This window comes from Kogia breviceps, chromosome 19, assembly GCF_026419965.1.
Source record: "Kogia breviceps isolate mKogBre1 chromosome 19, mKogBre1 haplotype 1, whole genome shotgun sequence".
In the NCBI taxonomy this organism is placed as follows: Eukaryota; Metazoa; Chordata; class Mammalia; order Artiodactyla; family Physeteridae; genus Kogia; species Kogia breviceps.
The window spans coordinates 50,884,628-50,907,716 of record NC_081328.1 but is presented as its reverse complement, the minus strand read 5'-3'; the positions used below and the strand labels follow the sequence as shown (position 1 = coordinate 50,907,716).

General features: G+C 50.8%; 1 protein-coding gene across 5 annotated transcripts in view; it reads left to right on the top strand.

Annotated features, from left to right (window-relative positions):
• The window catches only part of SAP30BP (SAP30 binding protein), a 34,451-nt gene that overhangs the window by 2,946 nt on the left and 8,416 nt on the right, over positions 1-23,089 (top strand). For 2 of the 5 annotated variants that reach the window (XM_059048119.2, XM_067020533.1), the window contains exons 3-4: positions 1,385-1,432; positions 17,822-17,864. In XM_059048119.2, coding sequence (XP_058904102.1) covers positions 1,385-1,432; positions 17,822-17,864 — 91 coding nt within the window. Of the gene's footprint in view, positions 1-1,384; positions 1,433-17,821; positions 18,093-23,089 lie in introns of all 5 variants that reach the window. The other 3 variants (XM_067020535.1, XM_067020534.1, XM_067020532.1) reach the window with 2 other exon arrangements.

Below are 23,089 nucleotides of genomic sequence, written 5' to 3'. Positions count from 1 at the left end.
GGCTCAGCGGCCATGGCTCACGGGCCCAGCCGCTCCGCGGCATGTGGGATCTTCCCGGACCGGGGCACGAACCCGTGTCCCCTGCATCCGCAGGCGGATTCTCAACCACTGCGCCACCAGGGAAGCCCCCATGACGTGTGTTTTTGAAGTGTTATTCTATATTTACTTTGCATAGAATTTTTACCAGATTTAAGCTTTATTTCACATTTTAGTCAAATCCTCGCATCCAATCCCAATATAGACATTCTAAAATGTGATTGTACTTGGCTGAGCTACATCTCTGATTATTTGGCCTGATGGGTTTCATTTGGAGGAGATTTAGGAGATTGCGTTTAAAACCTGTGGCTCACTGATGCCTCACAGGACAATTAAATCTCAAGGCCATCAGTGTAGTTTAAGTCTCTCAGGTGGTGTTTATATTAACGTATGGCGGGCTTTTTAATTTGGGGGTTAAAGTGATTGAAAAAAGCAGTTTCAAATGAAACAGTTTTCTGTTGGATGTTGAATCATGGCTCCCGCGTGTTGGGGTGTGCTGGGTAGTGGATCGGATATGGATTATAGCTACCTAACAGGGTGGCTGATCTTTGACCTTCATTAGCATTTAGTGGAACGGTGGGCTGGCTTGTGTGAGGTCAGGGCACACTTTGGAAAATGCCTTGCCTGCGTGGTGCTTTGTGTCAGGCAGGCCCTTTGGATAGGGAACAAGGCTGGATGGAACGGGTCACTGGCAGTTCTATGAGCGCTTGCATGGAGGCAGGGCTTGCTCAGCTGGGACCCAGGACAGGCTGGGCGTTGCCCTTCAGTCCTGCCTTTGCCAGCTCACTCGCCCTGGTCGTTTGATGCCTACCTTCCTACTACTCATGTTGGTGCAGGTGTTGCTGGTTGAAGCGCTGGGGTATAGCGTGTGGGGGTCATGGCACTCCGGGGGCGAACAATGTTACGGGAGCTCTGAGTCTGATGTATTTGTGTACGTGAAAGGCAAAGAAGGAAAAAAAGACTCATACCTGGTTTGAAATCACCAATACTTCATTGGAAACGCCATTCCTGTTTTATCGTGTGGCGCCTGATCTTATTCTTTTCTCAAGCATTATTGCCACCTTTCTCCATTTTTGTGTTCGTGGTTTTTAATCTCAGGCATTTTCATTAATATAGGCTATGGCACTGCTGGCACAACGACTTTGAGCTGCCGATATCGTGTCGTTCCCCCCCCCCCCGAACATCTCTTTTTCCCCTTCTCTTTCTCTAGAGCCTGGGTCATATGGTAGGGGAGGGGTTCTTGGTGGGACAACCCAGGCTGGGTAGATTTGCTCCAAACCCTGTTATGCATGTGAGAACCTCAGGCCCAGTCCTTTAAGCTTAATCCTCTAAATTCTTTGTCTTGTAGGAAGATGACGATTCAGAGACTGAAAAACCTGAGGCTGATGACCCAAAGGTATTTGGTGTTGGCTGTGGTGGGGTGGCTGGATACGAACAAGGCATTTTTAACAATATGGCTCAGTTCATGTGTCTGGTCAGGATCTGTCTCACTGACATACTGTGTAACCGTGTGTAAGCTGGGGGAGAGAAGCCTGGAGGCTGCCCTGGACTGTCCTGAGGCAGCTCGATTTCCAGCCTCGCAGCCAAGGTGAGAGGCTTGGCTGAGCGCAGCAACCCACCTCTGCTCCGAATCCGGGTGGGCTCTGGGGGTCACTGCCCCTGCAGGCGGGTTAGGTGTGGGAATGTTTTTAGAATCAGGAAGCCACAAGGGCTGCCTCACGTGCCATGGGCTCTCTTTAGTCGTCTAGACGTGAAGAAGGGCCATAGAGAGCCAGACGAAATGAGACCTCTCCCAGCTACGGGCGATGCTGGACCTGAGCCTTGTTTCTCCGGGCTTGTGCCCTTCCACGCTCGGGTCAACCACGCACAATGGTTTGTTTTGAAGCAACGTGGTCGTTTCTTCTTCTAGTTCCCTCCCAGTAGCAGCTGAGAGTAATTTGCATATCCTTGACCCCATCGTGATGAAGGTTAAGACACACATAAACACACACACCACCACCACCACCACCACCACCACCACCCCGCCCCCCCCCCCCCCAGTGTTGGGTACTGTGTGCTGGGCATTAATACAAACGGGGGACAAACTTTTTTTTTTTTTCCCCAAAGAAAAAGAGTAATTCCATCACTCTGGGCCTGGAGAATAGGGACCAAGTTTTGTGTCTAAAAACTGCTTTAAAAACCAGCTGAGGCCTTTAAGGTGTCCTAGTGGAATTTAGGAAAACTATCCCCAACTATAAGGTAAAGCAGGGGTATATCCAAAAATATAGCATGAGCTGTTCCAAATTTGAGCTGATTTTGTGATTGGCTAGAACTGTGCACAACCATTGAAATAAACCCACGAAGAGCTGCGGATGATGCAGATAAGAAATTTTACCAAGAAAGAACGTTTAGGCACCAGCATGCAGGAGAAAAAAGAAATATTGTCCTACAAACCACAAATGCTAGCTCCTTTCTGTGCCTAGTGAGGAATGCAGGCTTCAGAACCTGGCCAAGCGTTACTAGCAGGAGGGTAGACCCGTGGCCTGCATCAAGGACTGTCAAGCTCTGCTTGGGCTCACAGAAAGAAAATGGTCAGTAGTGTTAGTGTCCGTCTTCTGTCTTAGTATTTGGGGTATTTGGGCCTTGGAGCCTGTGCATAAAATAAGCCTGGGCGGTCGCCAAGTGTCAGGGCTTCAGCTGTGGACAGAAAGGAGGATTTGTGGGACCTGGAGCCTTTATGTGTACAGCTGCCAGCCTTCGCCTGAAGCCTCCTGGGGAAGTTGGCTGGAGAGCAGGGTGCATGCCCTTAAGTGTCACCCCTTCTGGAATACAGCAAGTCCCCTGGGAATGACGTGCCTGTATGAGAGAGGAAGAACAGCCAAAAGAGAGGGGGTAGGATGGGGAAGTTGGTTAACGTCTTTTTGTGTTCAGCCTCCCCTCGCTTGGTCCCACGTGGAGGTTGACTGATGTGCGTTACTGTATTTCATTCAGTCGTTTGAATTTCCAATCTGTGAAATGAAGAGTCCTCAAGGAACAATTTCTGTTCCTGTTAGGGAGCCCTCAGAAATGAGAACACAAAATCCAGCCCTCAGAGTAACTTGATGTAGTTCTTTTGGAGGGTGAGCATAGAGGGGGTCAGACGGAGTTCTCCAGCTCAGACGTCCTCTGGTCCCCAGTAGCTAGCAGAGGCCCACCAGGGGGACAGAAAGACCAAGTCCTCGTGGCATCTCCAAGGACTAGAAACGGTGTCCCCAGCATGAGTTTTGTGTGCTCCCCATGCTTCGTCCTGGCCCTGACTTCCTCTCCTGCCTGAGCTGGTATCACACTGTCTTCGGGTTTCAGCCTCTGCCTCAAACCCCTCTCAACCCTCCCTCTGTTCTGGAACTCTTCTGGCACATTTAAGTTTTATTTCAGTTGATATTTAACAATACTTTTCTATTCTAAGCCCTTAATTTTGCATATTTCTGCCTTAAGTTTGTGAAGTTTCTAACAATAGGATATGTCACTGGAGGTGTCATTTATTTTGTTAGCAAATGAATTGATGTCATAACTCTTTTCACTAGATGGCACTCCTTCCTACTTTGGCTTTTTAAGATCTGCTTTTAATTTTTTACTATAGCAGGTCTCAAAACATTTTCGTTTCTTTACACAATTAAAAACTAGGATCCCAGAAAGCTTTTGTTCATTTTGGTTTTATCTCTTGATGTTTAAAATATTTGTTTATTTTAAAATAACAAACCTATTACATATTCACATAAATAAAGTTTTTTGTTTTGTTTTGTTTTTGTTGTTTTTGCGGTACGAGGGGCCTCTCACTGTTGTGGCCTCTCCCGTTGCGGAGCACAGGCTCCGGAGGCGCAGGCTCAGCGGCCACGGCTCACGGGCCCAGCCGCTCTGCGGCATGTGGGATCTTCCCGGAACCAGGGCAGGAACCCCTGTCCTCTGCATCAGCAGGTGGACTCTCAACCACTGCGCCACCAGGGAAGCCCATAAATAAAGTTTTTATGAGAAATTGTCATTTCCAAAACAAAACAAAAGTTAGAACAAAAGATGGCATTGTTTTACCATTTTACAAGTCTCCTTAATGTCTAATGTCTAGTTGAATAGGCAGCTAGGTTCTCATAACTGCTTCTCTGTTCAGTTTATTGCAACATGTTATTTTGGTTGAAGAATTCGAAAAACTCTTGCTTCATACAGACAGGTCGTTGGAAAGAGGAGAGTATTTTCACAGCCCTTCAAGTACTTGTGGATGTTTGATGCTTCATCATAACTCACCAGGTGGTAGTTTCCTAAAGGTTAGTTGCAACGAGAATGTGAATCAATGAACTTTTTGGACTCTGCTTCACTTAAATCCACAGGTCTCTCGCACTTTAAATGGCTCTTTTGCCCATACATGATATTACGTCATCAGACACTAGTGATTTGGACAACGTTGGTTCACCGAGTTATGCAGGTCTCCTAAATGTTGACACATTTTGTTTGGTAGTATCCAAAAAAAAGTCTTATTTGTTCGTGACATTTCTGATCTCATCAGACAAGCCATTAAGTATCAGAAAGTTGTCATGCTCACAGTGGGAAGTATGTATTTTCCCAGAATCTAATTTTTGCTTGAGGACTTGAATTTTATCGTTGCCAGTAAATACCACGAGAGTTTTCCCTGAAGTGACAGGCTTTATTATTAAGAAAATGCCTGCCAGCTACATAAGTCTGAATAACCATAGTCTGTCAGTTATTCTTTCAAGTAAAAGTGATATTCCATGAAGAAAGCAGCTAGTTCAGCTTGTAACTCAGTTACACAAAATGCTAAACTGTACTCCTCAGTGATCAAGATGAATCATTTTTACTGCTTCGTCAAGGATATTCTATGTGAAATTTGCTTTTTTTTTTTTTAAGCCAAGAGTATGACTACTGCTAAATTTGGTGCCGCTGCCTTGATTTATTCTAAAGGGCCAAGAAGTTTACCCATTGTTGCCCCTGTAAATGTAACACAGCGAAAGGGCAAATAATGTCTTAGCGTTACACAAATAGTTTTGACCTTGCAGACCCCCCAGGGGTCCACAGATCAACTTCGAGAACTACTGTTCTTCAAAAACAAAAATCTTGGGTTGGTAATATTAATTAACTATTTGATAGCTGCTTTCATTGCCCTGTACCTGTCCATTGAGCTGTTAGCCTTATGGGGTCTTGAGCCGTATTGGAGGCAGTAGAGCATCTGGAGTACGATGAGACCGCATAACCAAATCTGCCTCGTTTGTTTTGTGAGGATTCACTGAGTAAACGTAACGAATACTTAGCTCAGTGGTGTCTGGCCCATCTGCATATTCAGTAGCGTTCGTTGCGACGACCAGTGCCCCCTCAGCACGCTTCCCAGGCTGGCCATACGTGTCACTGGGCCTGTTTTGGGGTATTGGATTCTGCATTTTAAACCGGACTGTGCTCCAAGGAGAGCAGAGGTGAGGAGACTTAAAGCCGCGTCACGTGGGGGAAAGTTAAGGAAGGTCTGGTAAGGGACGGGTGGTGGCAGCCCCACGCGGAACTCAAAGCAACGAGGAGATGTTTGCCTTCGCGTAACGAAGAGCTGCCCTTCGTCTCTGGCCAGAAGTGAGTCGAGGTGCCACAGGAGCTAGTGAACTCTCTGTTTCTGGCCTTTTCAGGAACGAATGTCCTAAAAGAAATGTGAGGGTGGGGTTGGACTAAAACCCCCAGGGTGTTTCCTGGGGAAGGACTTGGCATTGTGGATAAGCAAAGTCGAGTATTCTCCAGCTGTATCAGCTGTTACTTTAGGAAGTACAAATGTCGAGTACAAAGACTGGAAATTGCCCTTATTTTTATCACTCTGATGTTTGGGGTTACCTGTGAGTGCCAAGTCCCATATTTGGGAGTTTGAGGAAGAGATGAGAACTCCAGACTCCCCTCTGTAGGGAACCTTTGGTCCTGATCCATCAGCCCCGGGGTGGCAGGGATCGGGCCCTGGGGTTGCTGAGTTTGCGCTAAACTAGGGGAAAGGAGCTGGAGGAGGCGGCAGAGTGTCCCACAGGAAACAGTGCTTCAGCATTTCTGTTCCACCGTATCTTGTTCTCTGACTTCAACCTTCTGGTCTCATCTCTTCAGTAAGCAGCCCGACTCAGGTGTTTGTTACTCAGCAGAAGGTGGCACTGCTGTCCCAGAAAAAGTCAGGCTAGGAGTGGCGGTCGTCTGTCCAGCTCCTTACCACAGGGACAGGGGCCCGAAGGCTCAAGTGTTTCCTCCATCTGTTTGCCCTTGGCCTGTGAGCTTCCCTTTTCACCACTCTCCTTTGTCCTTGCTTTACCTCAGTTGCCCTGGAACTTTTCCCCTTGTTTATTTTTTTCCCCGCTCCCACATTTCCCGTGGACAAAGGTATTTCCACTCACTCGCTGTCCCTGACACACTCTTCCTTTGCAAACAAACACGGGCACTGATGAGCTGGCACGGGCAAGCTGGAGCAGCCCATTGCCAAGCTAACTGGGAGGCCCGGCTTCCCGGTGTGTGGTCCAGGCTTTGACCCAGGGAAAGAATCCTCTCGGCCCAAGGAGCAAACATCTGTCAAAATAAAGTAGTGTCTCTGGGTCAAAGAGGTGACATCGGGTGGGGAAAAAATTGTGCCAGCGTTTTTTAAAAGGCGTGTACAACCCCAGCTCAAAGAAAACATTAAAAAAAAAAATCCTTCGAGCCCAAAAGTAGTGCAGCAATGGGGAGTTCACAACTCAGAGCCGGTCTGGTGGGTTTGGAGTCAGAAGACGTGGGTTGAGCACTGGCTCGGCTGCCCTCCAGCTGTGGCCAACAGGCACATAACTTAAACTGTGCTCAGCTCGGCTGAAGTCAGGGCCGCGATACCCACTGTTCCAGGTGATTGTGGCAGTGATAGGAGAGAACATGTAGGAACAAGTTTTTCTCAGCCTAAGATGCAGCTGTGAGCAGTCCTCGGCCTTCTCACCCGAACACAGTCTGATTCTACTCCCTCTTCCTGGAGGTCAGAAGGTGCCACAGTTGCTCAGTTCGCAGCCCCCTTGGTATCACAGGAATGTTTCACAGAACTCCTAGGCCAAAAGAAACGACCTCACAATTCTGGTTATTAAGTAATTTGCTCCCTGCATTCAGCACCCATGTCCTCACGATTCAGTAGCCACTTGACAAAAATCATACATAAATTAGTGTGGTATCTGACAGATGTCAAGTAATGCTGTTTCCCTTGAAATTTTTAAATATCACGGGCACCTCTGGGGGGCCTTGATGGACAGCTTGGGAACTGCGCTGGTAGATAGTCTTAGAGTCGCAGGGCGGTGGGGCTTGGTGAAGTCCTCACTCACCCTCCCCTGGAGGCCTGGCTCAGCGCGGTGAACAGGCCTCTGCCTTCAGTGGCTGCACATGCGCACCTGAATTCCCTCAGGAAGGCCGAGCGCGTCTTTATCGCCATGTGTTGTTAATTGACTCAGAGTTTAGAAGAAGGATTTGCCCCGGGAAGATCCGACTCGGTAATTCCCAAACTTCCTCTCCTCTCCAGCCCTTCCCCACCCCACCGCCCTGACCCAGCACTCTTATTGATCTTTTAAAATGTCAGAATCAAAGATCTGGAGACCAAAAACAGCCCGAGGAGCTTGTTTCAACAACAGGAGTCTGTTGTTGACAACTGATTCTAGGAAGAACTTTCAGGAGCCTGCCAGCCATTCTCTTATTGACCGCGTGAGGGGAGAGGCTGCCAGTTTCCGCAGGATCCATGCAGAGCAAAATGTTTTCCTCTCTGGGCTTTGGGTGTGTTTGCTATACCTCCAGGACTCGGGAATCGGAAAAGGAGATGCTAAGCTTTTCACAGACAAGCAGCATGGGTTCGAGTCATCCTGAAGGCTACTTCAGAGGGCAGGTTGTGGGGTGCAGCAGAGGAGCCAAGGCCCTTTCCGGTCAGAGGAGATGGATCGTTGTGTGCCTTTGCTTGGGGAGCTTCTAGGGACCCCTCACTTGAGCAATGTTCTATTGAGAATTATTTTTCAGGATGGGACAGCAAAGGTTATCTTGTTAGAGCTTAAACTTGGACTTTTTCTTAGAGGTCTTTGACGTGGAAAGGGTCATATAGTACTTTTTCTAGTGGTTATCTTGTCAGGGTTTTGTTGTTTTTATATTGTGCATATTTTATTGTCAGACTATTAGAGAAGCAAGATTGAATATTTAAGAAAAGAAAAGAAATCACCTAATTCCATGATCTTAACGGTGCAGCCATTTTCATTCTTCCATCTTTTTAGGTTTGTCTGCATAATAGCATATATATTTTGTATACAGTTTTGTTCTCATTTGTATTATAAACATCTTCACCGGTGCTGTAGTCTGGGTAATTACATAATACCATGACACAAACGAAAAAATAACACTTGAGAATTAAGTGGTGGGTTATATCTCAATAAAACTGCTGTAGGAAAGATTTTTTTCGTAATTTTCTAAATACCTCCAAATGGGGAATGATGAAGAAAAGATTGAGATTCACCAGCTTTTGTTCTAGTAGTAATACCAGTCAGTAGCAACACACCTCTTCACATCACTTCCCTTAGTTCTTCTCATATATTCATTTAGCTAAAATAAAATCCCAAAATGGCACATTATAGTTGCAAAATGTGAATATATTTTTGTAACTGTTATTGAATAAAGTGTTATGTAGGCAGTTTCTTTCCAGTGAGAGTCCCTGATGGACAGGAAATGTGCTGTGCTCTTTACACAAGTCAAAAGAAAGACCTCATTCTTTAAAATTTGAGCTCTCATTGGAAGTCTGCAGGATTGTTCGCCCAGTAAGGGAGGCCGGCTTAGTAGGATTCGGGTTTTGGTAGCATTTTTTCTGTAAGCCCCCAGGAAATGTCTAGGCTAAGGACAGGGGTGGCAGCACCCACTGTGTATATGATTAAGTCCTCAGGACCTTGACTTCCGTTCAGACATTACTCACTGGGGCACCATGGATTCTTGAGCTCTTTCCCCTGATCGTTACAATTAAAAGGTAATAGATCTGGCCGTCTTCCCCTTAAGTCAAGGGTTTTAACACCTGCTTTGCCTGTGATCTGCTATGGAGTCATTCCTCGAGAGGAATTTTACCTCCTTGGTCTTCGATGTTGGCTTCCCCAGTGGTTGAACCAAGGGCTTGGAAGAAACTGTGACTATTCACAGCCTCCTGGTCTCAAGGGAGGAGGTGAGAAGTTGGGAAGTGGTATTTCTAGGCTTTGGAGTCAGGCTGGAGCTTGAATTCCAACATTGCCATTTATTGGGCAAGAAACTGCTTCATTGTATTTTGCTTCAGTTTGCTCGTCTGTAAAATGGAAATAATAAAATCTGCTTTATGGGGTTATTATGAGACTTGAATAATGTGTGTTAGCTTTTACTGAGTTCTGTGTAGAGTGTGAGAGGGAGAATATATGCTTGGTCCCTCCATCTTGGTTTTATTTTCCTATCTGCCCCCCATGTTCTGCACCCCCCATACCCCATGATCCTTTGAGTGCTTATTAGGAAAAAAAAAAAAATGACAGCATGACTCACCTAGGACCAGAGAAGGAAATGGCCCTTGACCATTGCTGGCTTGTGAGCCATCCACTCTTTTTTTTTTTTTTAATTTTAAAAATACTATATATTTATTGTGATTGAGTTATACGTACATTTACAAAGAGATAACCAACCAGATTACAGGCTACAGAATCCTGGCAACAGCCCAGAAAGCCCCTGGAAACAACTGAACATTCAGTGGACCGTCTTCTCGCCTGTCACTGCTAGACAGCCACTCAATTTAGTGCATATGCGTGTGCAAATTTTATGGAAAAAGCTGCACTCAGCCAATATGCAACAGATGAGCCATCCACTCTTAACTTCTGGCTATTGTAATTAGGCCTTTGAACTGTTGAAAATGCCCAGGCCTATTTAACATTGGCATTTCCTTGCTCTCCCCACAGTGAATAGCCACATGGCCTTCTTTAGGCCTGGTCTTTAGCAAGGTGGGGGGGTGCCCTTGCAGAGTGAGTGACATAGAATTTCCATGCTGGGGAGGACCCACCCACCCCAGGCTAGGGTCTGCAAGTCTGTCTGGGTGGTGATCTGATCTGAGCAGCAGACAGAAAGACAGAGACAGGGCAGGCTGTGGAAGGAGCTGTCTTGTCCACATTGAAAGAAACCCAAGGTAGGTCCTTTGTCTTGTCACCTCCCGAAGAAGGCCTGGCTATATCTATAGCTGAACACCACTGGGAGAAATGGTGTGATTGCTGGAAGTTGTGATCTCCTGCAAAAGGAAGGACCATTACTCTCCCTCTAACCCCTACTCCTGGCTGCACCGCAGCTGCCATCAGGGCCTTCTTGACTGCACTCGCTCCCAGTCAGCTGAAGCCCCAGAAGCCCCACCCCGCCCCCGTGTGGTTCTCCATCCGAGAAGGAGCCGCTGCTGCGTGCCCCGTGCAAGCCCTGACAGACCTCCTTCCCTCCGGGACTACATGCCACAGATTACTAACCAAGGTGTGGCTGGGCCTTCCCCAGCGATGATTTATCTTTTTGAAATTTATGATGCAGAAGGCAAGCTGCCTGTCTTCGGGGATCCAGCACTTCTCACCTTCGTTCTGTGTTTCAATCCATGTCCCTTGAGATGCTACTGTGCGATTTCTGGATTTGACAGGATTTTACTCGTTTGTATTCTTAACATTGGGATACAATTGAAAACTAAATTTTCCCTAAGCAGTGCCGTAAAGATTCTGGCGTTCCCTCTGGCCCTGTAGATAGTTAATCCTCTTCCTACCAGTATGTGTATGAGGACCAGCGTGCATGTCCACACCTAGCTTTCTGGCATCTCACTGCTTTTTGCCCCGATGTTAGTCTAACATTGCAGCTTGGCAGTTGACCTCCCTGGCAAGGTAATGCTTTCGTAATTTGGTGGCGCTGTCGAGGTGTGTCTCAAAAACTTCACTTTGCTGTCCTCAGCCTCACAAAGCTGTCTTCTTTGTCCTTGTCTGGCTCCAAGCTCTCCAACTCAAAGCATAGAGACACTGTTTTTGTGGGAAACCCTTAAGAAGAAAGTGCAACCTGGCCTCGCCACTGAGGACTTGACTCAAATCCTTGACGTGAGGTAACCTCTCTGCCCAGGCACAGCCCACCTGACACCCTGGGCGGGAGAGAGAGAAATGGAATGGCCCTCTCTGGGCATCTTCTACAGCTTTCAAGAAACTCGGGGTCTTCAGGGGGTCTTGAATCAAATCTGTGGTTATGCTTGCAATAGCCAGATGATAAAGTCTCCCCTTCAGAAGTGGCTCCAGCCAGAGCTTTGCCTTCACGTGAATTTTGGTTGGTTCCACGTGACAGAGCATCAGCGCCATGCTGAGCCATGTGGGGACAGGATTCTCAGAGAGAGAGAGACTGTTCCTCTCTCCTTCCCCTCCTTTGCTTCAGTCTACAAGGCCAGCTCTAGAGCTGGCTTAGTTTGTCTTGGCAGATGCCTGTTTAACGCTTTTCCTGTAGAAACCTCTCTGCTTGGGGAGCTGAGCCTTCCCGGCAATGAGCTGGGAGTTAAAGCGAGTCCATTGCGTCCAAAGTGGCCCCACCAACTTCCGCCCATTTTTGTGATAAGTTGAGTGTTTCCATCCCCGGGCAGGCAGCCTGCCGTGGCAGTGGCCCAATCCTGACCAACAGGATACAGCCGAAGGAAATGTGCTGGCGATGGGCTTTCTCCAGGGCTCTCCTGGGTGTGGGGGTAGAACAACCCCCACCAGGCATCTGTGCCACAGGTGGGCTGCCCCCCACGCGACACTGAGCTCAGTGACCTGCACTGAGTCTTGGGTTACTGCCACTCTCGATCCACGGCCCCGACCGTGTCTGTCAAATGACAGTAATTTTATTCTGGATCTTGGCGGTATCTCAACAAAAGTTCCAGAATTGCTGCTTTCTTGGCAACCTCAAGTGACTCACATGTGCCTCAGAAAGCCTCGTTTGACCGTCAGCTTGAAGCTTCCAGGAGGGCTTCCTAGGCACACCAGTGGCTTCTGAAGCACGCCCACAATTTCATGAGCCTGTCGTGAGAATTAAATGAGATCTTTCACTGAAGTGCTTAGTGTGATACCTAAAATGATTCCCCTAGACTGAATTTTGTTCATTCCACATGCCCGGTATTTGGCCCACTGCCTGGTACGTAATAAATGCTTGATAAGTTATTTGTGGAATAAATAAATGAACTATACGATAATTCTTTTTGTGTCTTAAGATTAGGAGCAACAAGGTAGATTTAAGGTTTTTTTTTTTTTTTTTTTTTTTCCTGTACGTGGGCCTCTCACTGCTGTGGCCTCTCCCGTTGCAGAGCACAGGCTCCGGACGCGCAGGCCCAGTGGCCACGGCTCACGGGCCCAGCCGCTCCGCGGCACGTGGGATCTTCCCGGACCGGGGCACGAACCCATGTCCCCTGCATCGGCAGGCGGACTCTCAACCACTGCGCCACCAGGGAAGCCCAAGGGTTTTTTTAAAATTCAGCATTGGTGCCTCCACACATACACCTTCCTGCTTGTCCCATATCAACCTTTATTGCAGCTCTAGCCCCTGTATTTAGCTCCTCCGCTGGCCTCCCTTTCTTATATCGAGTCTACACGTTGAAATTAACTGTGGACTTGAACAGGTTTGGAGTCTGGGGCTTAATGCACTGCAGGTGATGGTGGCTTTGAAACCGTAAACTGGACTGAAGAAAAACTGACCACTGGGCAGTTAACCGATTAGAAAGGGGAGAGAGAGGGAGAATGTGTGTGTGTGTGTGTGTCTGTGTGTGTGTCTGTGTGTCTGTGTCTGTCTGTCTGTCTGTCATCAGTGTTTGAGCGCCTATTGTGGGCAGGGTACTGACTATTGCAGGTGCTGGGAACATAGTGGTAAATAAGACTGAGAACCCAGAATAGGGCAGATGTCGTCTCCTTGGCCAGATGTGGGTGTGGTGGAGGAAAGCTTCCTTGAACCAAGGTCTGAAGTCTGAATGGGGCTCACTAGGCAGGAGTGGGGAGGGGGTGATCCAGGGAGCAGCTTTGCCAGGATCCGGGTGGCGGGGGGGTGCTGAAATGGCTGGTAGGGAGCCCCCGGCGCCTCAGGCCACAGTGAGGGTTCATTTTTAAGTGGGTACCCTGCTCATGAAGTGAGATGTCATTAGGGCGTTCCAACTTCTGGGGGAGCCCCAGGTCTGAGAGGACAGGAGATTTGGGAGGATTTGTTTTGCTCATCTGCCTCCCCAGCTGCCCCCTACTTTTAAGATGCAGGATTACATCATCCAACAGAAAGCATAAGTCTGTAGCATTCTTTCCCCTGGAGCGGGGAGCGGCTGCCCTTTGCCCTCTCCGTTCAGAGTGCTTTCTCTGTGCCTGAAGTTCCCAGAACTGGGGAGAAAAGGCGACATTGAGGTTTGGCAGAATCCAGCTGCCGGAAGCTGCGTTGCTTTGTCTCAAGTTGGACGGCGGACCTTTGAGTGGAAGGAAGGGTTGATGAAGCCTCGTCGGCCGTAAATAAACCCCCTTCTCCCCACCAGAAGCTGCTACTCCTCTGCTGAGTAAATCCTCCCAGCTCACAGGGCAGCTCGTCCTGCTTCGTGGAGCCGTATTGTTTCTCCTTCCTTCCTCTGCTCCAATCATAGTTTTGCCAGTGGCTGGACTTTTATATTCTCTGCAGGGGGACCCGCATTTCAGATTCTGTAATTCCTGAGGACAAGGCCCCTGCCATGGCCGTTAGATTCTTCCACATCTCAGGCACAGTTGATTAAGAAGTCAGCGGCGTTGGGTTCAGACCACAGTCCTCCAGGGATGACCCCCAGCCCGCAGCAGCCACTCGCGCCCCGGTCGAAGCCCAGGGAGGTTGGAGGGGTGCAGACAGTCTGAAGAAGAGGCCTCCGAGCTCTCCCTCGTCCCCTCCCTTTCCCATCTTCTCACTAGGCTTCTTAGGAAGATGTGGATTTTGTTTTGCTTTGTCTTTCCTTGTGTCTTAATTGGACTTGAACTAGAGGGCAGAAACGGTGTACCTGGTATTTTCTCCTAGGAACTGCTATGTGAGATGCTCTCCTAGGTGCTCAGCCTGCTGTGTCTGAGGGGCGTGTGCTGTCACGTCCAGGTCTGGCCAGGTCTCTGGGCTGTGGGCTTCGTGCCTCCCGGCTGACGCAGACATCCAACCGTCTGGTAAATAGATCTCCAGGCTGAGTTCATTTCTTTGAAGAAATGAATATCCACCTGGAGGCCAGGGAGGGTGGATTCACACAGGTCAGGGCAGGTGTCCTGTGTGCCTTCGGAAACACCGCTTTGGGGGAAGAAAAGGAACAGTGGGTTCTTGTTGCTTTTTACTTGTGTCCGCTTTGCTGCTCCCTTTCTGCCTCTTTAAGGACATACTGAGACTCTCTCTATAGCAGGTTTTGTAAAACCAGTTTCTTGAACTACTGGCAGTTTAATGGTGTGAACCTTCCATCTCCTTAGCTTTGTCCTTCTAAATACTTCATCCGTTGTTTTTCTCTGACGCCGTGGCTGGCTTCCGAGATAACCATCATGGGGGGCATTGTTCATTTTTGTGCTGAATTCCTGGTATCTGAGGCATGACTGTCTCTCTGGGCCTTTGTCTTGAATGTGGACCCCCCCTCTCCTCCCCACAAGGCTGTTTTCATTGGATGAAACTTGCCTCAATGGACAGTTGAGTATAAATGGTTCTAAAAAGCATCTTTGGGGTATTGGACCCCTGTCTTCATTGGACACCCCGACTCTCCTTCCTTGCTGGGCTTTCTTCAGCATCACTTGAAGTCCTGCACCCAAGTCCATTCTGAGAGCATGTGATGCTGTGGCTCAGGCCCTTTGTTGTGGGGCAGAGCCAAGCCCTTCTTCTCAGGCTCAGGGCAGGGGGTGGGGGGTTAGGCTGCTTTGGGATCCGGAAGTACCGTGTCGTCGGCTTTCTTCTTCGGGGCACCTTGGTACCACACCACATGCCCAGGAGCTCAGCAGGCCCACAACCAGCTTGTTCACGTCAGAGGGCAGAGGGCAGAGGAATTCCATTCTAAAGTATAATGAGGTGTGGCCACCAGGAGTCACAGAGTCTCATTGTTTGATTCTCCAGGGCCTTAGGAGTCACGCGGGTACATGTGACACGAATGGGGGATCTGAGCAATGATAGATTCCAAAGTCTTTCCAGGAGACGTTTGTGCAGAATTGTATGGCTTCCAGTCTGTGGATGCTCATTTATACGTTCGGCTTTCAGGAGTCTCTCAAGGCAGGAGAAACTTCTGTCGCTGTTGGGTCCATGGTCCATTGGTCGATACTTTGCTTGGGGATAGTGTGGAGCTGGATTCCGCTGCTGGGAATGTGGGGTGGGACTTCTTTCTGGGGTGCTGGGTTTTGGATTGAATAAGAGGCCATAGCTCCAGGGGACCCGGGGTGCACTCTGGGCACTACCCGCCCCCTTCTGTCTGTGTGTCTGTCTGTGTGTGTGTCCCTGTGTCTTTGTCCATGTGTGTCTGTGTCTGTGTGTGTCTCTGTGTGTGTCCGTGTGTGTCTCTGTGTGTCCGTGTGTCTGTGTGTATGTCCGTGTGTCTGTGTGTGTGTGTGTGTGCGCGCGTGCGCACCCTATGAGGGCAGAAAACCAGAGACTAGCCTAGTTGGCAGGTTCAAACCAACTACCCAGTTAATTTTGTTTTGTGTTGTGGCATGTGTAGCAAGGTAAACTTGGGGGGAAATGAGGAGCCAAGCCAGAAAAGGAAAGACTGAAAGAAGTGGAGAAACTTCCTGTTTGTGATTTTGCCCGATCATTTCTTTTTCTCCCAGAGACATGACTAAACGGACCTCAGCTAAGCCAGGCCAGGACCCTGTGAGACACAGGAATCCCCACCTCTCCCCACCCCTTCGCTGGGGCACAGGAGAGCCCCAGGGAGCCTCACGCCCTTTAATCTCACTGAGGAGCCCCTGGTGTGAACGAGTTCTTTCCCCTTGGAGGAGAAGCCGCCTGTTGGGCGACTGTGCGCCTGGAGCAGACGCGGCTGGATTCCCACATGGGTACCTTCCCTCTTTCCTCGCTGCTCTGCATCTTGGCCACGAAAGGGGCTGGGCCAGGGCTTTGGGAAAGAGCTCTAGGGGGCCTTTGAAGAGTTAACGGGTCAGTCCTGTGCTGCCGGGCCCGGGAGGGGAGGAAGGATGTACCCAACTGACGCTTTCCCACAATTAGCACCCAGAAAACGGTCCCCTCGAGGGAAAATTTAAGGAACTTTTACAGTCCAACGTTTTGTTACTGCCATGCTCTTTAACATTGGTTCCTCCAGAGTCACAGCTACGAAGGGACTGTTCTGGGACCCGTGGAGACCGGCTCTCTCTGGAGAGCAGCTGATGCATAAGCAGCCTGAATTTGCCGCGGCAGCCCTCGGGTGCGCCTCCGCTTTGCCCACCTGATCGGCAGGGGACGGGTGTCTGGAGGAGACGTTTGCTAAGCAGCCTGGCCTGGGCATTATGGCAGTCCAGGTCGAATGAATAGCTGCAGTGTGCCGAAAACCGAGGGGCTTTTGGCCTGTCCCAGAACCAGGAGGGACTTTTTGGAGAAGGGGGCTAGGAACTGCTGCTCTGGTCTTGGCGTGGAGCCCGGAGGGGGCGTCTTCCTGCCCCTTCCCTTCTGAGACGTCACCTTGGTGTAACATTGCTTCGTGTCAGCGGAGTGCACAGAGCTCCACGGCCGTTTCCATGTGCCCGAGTTGTTACTGTCTTACCTCCTCCCTCACCAGCCAGAGGGGAGGGGGCAGGGAGGGGGCGTGAGATCCAACAATCTCATGAGCGCAGCTTCTGCCACTGTGATCATTACTGTGTTACGGCGCTTGAGACCCCCGACCTAACTGTGTTTGAGGGGCTCGGTTTCCCCAGAAATGGGGAAAACAGGTACGTTCCTGCCGTTGTGCATTTGGGGCAGCAGAAGCAAGGAAAGGCCTTCCTCCCCAGGGTGCCCGGGTGTGTGACCGCAGCTGGAACGGTGCCTTCTCCGGGCTGATTTGGTGTAGGTGAAGCATCTGCTCTGAGCAGTGAGATCCAGAGCAAGTCCAGAGCAGTCCGACGAGAAACCTCTGCTCCTAGGGCTCTGCACGCCGCCAGAACCGAAGGACGTGTGGGAGTGGGTGCTGGGGACGGGGGTTTGCAGGAAGGGTCAGAGAAAGCTTTTCTTTGGCGAGACTGTGGGCCATCGTAAGGAGAGCTGACAGGTGGGCCAGCGAGAGCCAGAGCGAGGCTGCCTCCCAGCCGGGCCTCCCTGGGGCCAGTGCCGTGACTTGTGGAAGGCCTGCTGCCTGCCTGCCCCCCAGGTTCCATGAGCTACCCACTGGCGATAAAGCCTCTCTTTTTTTTTGCTGAAACTGAGAGTACGAAAAATCTCTTGGGAGCAGACAGTCTTTTGCATTTGGGTCTTGCGATTCTCGTGTTGTAAAGTAGCCGCCTCTTGCTTCCTGGGCACCAGCTGGAGGCGCCGGTGTTCTGGGGCGGTTGGCCGGGCCTGGGGAGAGCGGCGAGCAGGGTCCCGGTGGGCAGCCGTCGCATGGCCGACGTTTGCTCTCCTCAGCGTTAGGGGTACTGGTCCCTGCTGGGGGCTGTGGAGGAGAGACTGAAGCAGGTGTCTGGAGCACCCCAGCTGCTCTGATGAAGGAAGAAGGGGTATTTGGAGGTTCACGGGTCCCAGGATCCCCCAAAGTTTCCGCTCACTCTCGGGGCTCTTTATGGAGCTTTCACCTTTTCTCCTTCCTTAAAAATCCTGAGTGGTGTCAGGAGAGTGCCTGTGGGTCAGGAGGCCCGGGCTTACTCCTTGTGTTTCTGTTTTTCTTTTGCAGGATAACCCAGAAGTAGAAAAACGAGATCCCCAGGAATTAGTTGGTGAGTATCCTGGTGGTGAGGCGTGGGGGGAGCCTCGGGGGCAGGTCTCCGAGCCTCACCCAGAGCCAACTGGCTTCCAGCCACGCAGGCGGCTTCTCTCTGCTCCGGCCAAGGCAGCTGCTCTGCCGCAAGCCTGCGTCTTCAGACTCTCACAGGGCCTTTGGCATTTTCTAAGGCGTCTGGAGAAGACACCCAGGGAACAGTTCTTCTTTGACAGTCAGATTCACGGTGCGTTTCACTGGGCTTTGGTCAGTTGCCAGTGTTGTCAAGAGGGATTCAGGGCCCCCTTCAGCTGGGAGCTCCTTCCCCTTGTGCCCTGCGTCCGTCCTCCGGCCTCGTACCCCCGCAGCCCCCTCCGCTGGCTCATCCACGGGCTCAGGGAGCAGACGTGGCCTCTACTGGCGCCCTCCTCTGTCCCCAGGAGGGAACATGCCTCACAGCCCTGGGGTCTGGTGCCCCTTGTGTGACTGGCCAGGGTGGTTACATTTCTGGAAAGTGACACACGTGTCATCCCAGTTCCGTGTTAACCTCAGCCTCTTAATCCTTTTAGGAAGCCTCCTCCGCTCCTTCAGTTTGGCCACGGACTTTGTAAGGCTCTCCCAAGGCCTGGCTCAGCCTCAGGGCCGGGGTTTGGCCCTCCGTCTCTGTGGCGACCGGCAACCGAGCCCTTGCCCGTCTCTCTCTGCCCGCTTGTCTCCGCAAAGCAGGTTCCTGCTCCCTGTGGCCCTGCTTCTCTGGCGGCCTGCAGAACCCGCTCCTCTGCTTCCAAACGGAGCCTTTGAGACGTACTGTACTCTGGCCCGGGAAGCCCCGGACTCAGCCTGGAAATGCTGCTTCCTGCAGCCCCTCCAAGCTGACCTTTCTCTGGATAGGAGCCCTTCACCGCTGATGGGAGATAGGGACCCATTCTGGCTTTCCGGACTGAAAGAACTGAATATTGTTCATTATATTGGTCTTCTGAGGAAGGATCGGGTAGCAGTGTGACCACAGTGAGCAGCCCCGGCGCTCAGTGGGACCCTGCCGTTACCCCCGAGTTTTCTGATGAGTGGGGTATGAGTCTTTCCTACCCTACAAAAACCCAAAGTTTCCTAAAACCTTAGAGTTTGCTCTTGGAAAATGGCGCTGTAGGGGTGGCCCAGTTGGCTTCACGGGCAGAGAGAACAGAGCACAGCCTCACCGGGCAGCCTGTGGCCTTCCCCGAGTGGGTGATGGACTGGAGCCTCGGCCTCCTCTCGCCTCCTGCCCCTGCTGTTCACCACCAAGACGCTGGGGGTGGGGCGTGGGGTCAGAGGCGCCTGCCCAGGAGCCCAACAGGGCAGCGCCCTCCACTCTTGCTGGCAGCACTTGGCGAGCTGTGGAATGTGTGTGGGCACCAGCCATCTCAGCCCCGACTTCTTCCACACCAGCTTTCACTTTTCCTCTTCTTGTCACTTTTTGAAAATAGCTTTGTTGAAGTGTAACTTACATAGAGTAAGATTCGTCAGCTTTTGGTTTTAACTCCCACCACAGTCATGACGTCAAACATTTCCATGACTCCGGAGTGTCCCCCACCGTGCCCCTCCCCTTGCAGACATTCCCTCCCTCAGCCTCAGGCAAGCAGGGATCTACTTTCTTCACTGTAGTTTTGTCTCTTTTAGGATTTCTTGTAAATCAGGATTTATTGGCCTCAGCATGATTGACATTTCAGGCTGGATAATTCTTTGCGGTGGGGCCTGGCCTGTGCACTGTACAGCGTTTTAGCAGCATCCCTGGTCTCTGCCCACTAGGTGCCAATCACAACCCCCTCGTCCTGCCGTATATGACAACGAAAAATGTTTCCAGACACTGCCAGATGTTGCCTTGGGGGGCAGAATTGCCCCTGGTTGAGAACCATTGATACAAATGGAATCACAGTTTGTTGGGGGGTTTTCTGTTGCTTTTTTGTTTGTTTGCTTGTTTTTTGGTCTAGTTTCTTACACTTACCATAGTGGGTTTTTGGGGTTTTTTTTGTGGTACGTGGGCCTCTCACTGTTGTGGCCTCTCCCGTTGCGGAGCACAGGCAGGCTTAGAGGCCATGGCTCACGGGCCCAGCTGCTCTGCTGCATGTGGGATCTTCCCGGACCAGGGCACGAACCAGTGTCCCCTGCATCGGCAGGTGGATTCTCAACCACTGCGCCACCAGGGAAGCCCCTACCATAGTGTTTTTGAGACCCATTCACGTCCTTGAGAATATGCATAGTTTCTTTTTTTTATTGCTAATATTATCTCATTATAGAATTACACCGTAATTTCTTGAATCCAGTCACCCACAGAGAACACAGGTGGAGCTTCAAGCCTCATAGTTTGGATTCCTCTTCCCATTTCTCACTGAGGAGGTGGTAGTTGACCTGTACAGAGTGGCTTCTGCTTATGGGACCGTGGTTGTCAGCCCCTCTGCCTGAACTCAGCTCCTTTTTTTTTTTTTTTTTGCCTTCCTTTAAATTTTATTTATTTATTTATGTTTGGCTGCGTTGGGTCTTCGTTGCTGCGCCCGGGCCCCTCATTGCAGTAGCTTCTCTTGTTGCGGAGCACAGGTTCTAGGTGCGTGGGCTTCAGTAGTTGTGGCACGTGGGCTCAGTAGTTGTGGCTCACAGGCTCTAGAGTGCAGGCTCAGTAGTTGTGGCACACGGGCTTAGTTGCTCCGCGGCCCTTGGGATCTTCCTGGACCAGGGCTCGAACCTGTGTCCCCTGCGTTGGCAGGCAGATTCCCAGCCACCAGGGAGGCCCCTCAGCTCCTTTTTTTTTTTTCCAGCTCCTTTTATTCATGCCTCTGGATGTAGGACTTGGGTTGCTCTGCTGGTGTGGGCAGCGTTTTCATATATATAGATAGCCCCAGGTTTAATGGAGCAAAGGAAAACAGAGAATCTGGCCCAGGGCTCCCCAGCGCTATAGCTGCCGGACAGAGCTGAGCGTGGGCGTCCTGCCGTCCCCTCCAGTTGCCCCACCGGTGCCCCGTGGGTGGGCCTGGAACAGTGGCCCTGGGTGGTAAGCCAGTTGGGTCTCTAGTGAGCCAGAGACACTCCACTGCCTCCTGCTTCCAGCCCCACGATACCTGCCAGGCATCCCTTCACTCCTGCCATTACAGAAGCCCAGCTGACTAGCTGCTCCTTCGCAGATTTATACCTGGCAACTGTGGATACCAGCAACGTTTGGGGACTTGGGCACACACCTGGGGTGAATCATGCTGACGGCAGGCTTCTCAGATCCGGAGTATGGCTGCCTGCCTAGAACACCCCAAGCAGACCTGGAGCAGCCACAGACACGAGCTGCCCCCATGTGCCTGGATACACATCTCGTGTTTCCAGGGAAAATGGTTTGAGGCTGGCTGCTCAATAGCCATATATGTGGGTCTGATGTCTTCTGCTTTCGATTCATTTTGAGACTTAGGAAAGACAGAATCACAGAAAGATTGCTCCTGAAATCTGTGAGGTAAACTTTTATCGAGTTTCCTGAATGTATCCCTTCATTTGCCAGCTACTCCCGAGGAATTTTCTCATTCCTAGCCCAGGAGCTCAGGAGGGGCTGTCCCTCTCCCTGTCACACTGTAGACCATTTGAGCCCAAGTGTGGCTGGGTTGCTAGTGGCAACGGCACCACACCCTGTTTTTCCAAAAGGCTTCCCTGGCAAATGCCAGAAGGCACTCTTTGTCTCTCTGTCACATGCACACATACACTCTCCACCCAAGGGAAGCCTTAACCCTCTTTGCCGTGCGCCCAAAGCCTGCCCCTGCCCTCCTTGCTTTTGTTGTTGATGCTTACGAAATGCGAGAAGCAGCACACTCCAGCTGATTCCACTCTCAGCCGGCCTCTGCGGCCTGCCTGAGCCTCAGGCTTAGACCTCCTGCCTCTCCCAGAGCTGGGAGGAAGGAGGAAGTCAGGATGAGATTGAACTCCTGCCAGATCTGGGTGTCCCTTGCTTCAGGAGACAGGAGACAGAAGGAGGGTGCTGGGCAAAGAGAAGCACATGGTTCTGTGGTGAAAACTGTTCCCGGGCTGCACTGGTGTCTCAGTCCACAGCAGGATATGCCCTCTTCCCTTCACCCAAAATGGCAGATCTAGTGCTCTGCTCCTGGGGCACATCCAGTGAGAATCCAGTGAGAATCGGCACGTGTATCCAGGTTAGGAGACTGTCCTGGGGTTGGGCCCCAGCCTCAGTGTTTACAGTGTGTTCAGGCTCCTTTGGCAGCAGCTGAGACTAGTGAAGCTCGAAGCAGAAATCAAAGCACTTTATCTGCTAAGAAAATATTAACCCAGCCTTGGGAGAGAAGGGGAAGGCTCGCTAGGCCGTCCCCAGGCAGTCCGGGCAGCCACTTGGGGCTAAGAAGTCTCGCCTGGGGCCAGGCACACGGGGCGGGCACCCAGTAAGTACTTGCCGGGTGTCTTGGTACGGAATTGTGCATTCTTTGCCTTCATCCTGCCCCACCCCGCTCCGCCTGCTGTTTGCTCACTGTATAGTCCTTTTCACGAGAGAACGTTTTAAAAGCACATACAGAACCTTAACAACAAACAGCGCATTGTCTGAGTGATCCAGAGCACGACTCTGCAGTCTCAAGGGTGGCCAGAGGCAGCACGGAGGGGGATGGAGAGAGAGAGAAGCTTGGGTGGGCAGGGGCAGATCTCCAAGGGAATTGCCCCCTGGGAGTTGTGGTTCTTCACTTCAGAATCAGACCTTTTTTTCCCAAGAACGAAGTGGACCAAGAGTGGGTTGATTGGTTTACTATTAAAGGGCCGTGGACTGCCCAGGTGGCGCAGTGGGTAAGAATCTGCCTGCCAATGCAGGGAACCAAGGTTCGAGCCCTGGTCCGGGAAGATCCCACATGCCACGGAGCAGCTAAGCCTGTGCGCCACAACTACTGAGCCTGCGCTCTAGAGTCCGCGAGCCACAACCACTGAGCCCGTGTGCTTAGAGCCCGAGCTCTGCAACAAGAGAAGCCCCACAATGAGAAGCCCACGCACTGCAACAAAGAGTAGCCCCCACTCGCCGCAACTAGAGAAAGCCCACATGCAGCAATGAAGACCCACTGCAGCCAAAAATTAATTAATTAATTTTTAAAAACATTAAAGAGCCCTAAGCTAATAACCAAAAGGTCCTTTTGTAAATGTCATTTATGCACAAGGCAGTATTGAGTGCTTTGGGTCCCGAAGCCTAGGGAACCCTGAGCTGCTCCTGTAGCCTGGGTAGGAGAGCCTGCAGTGAGAAGGATGGCA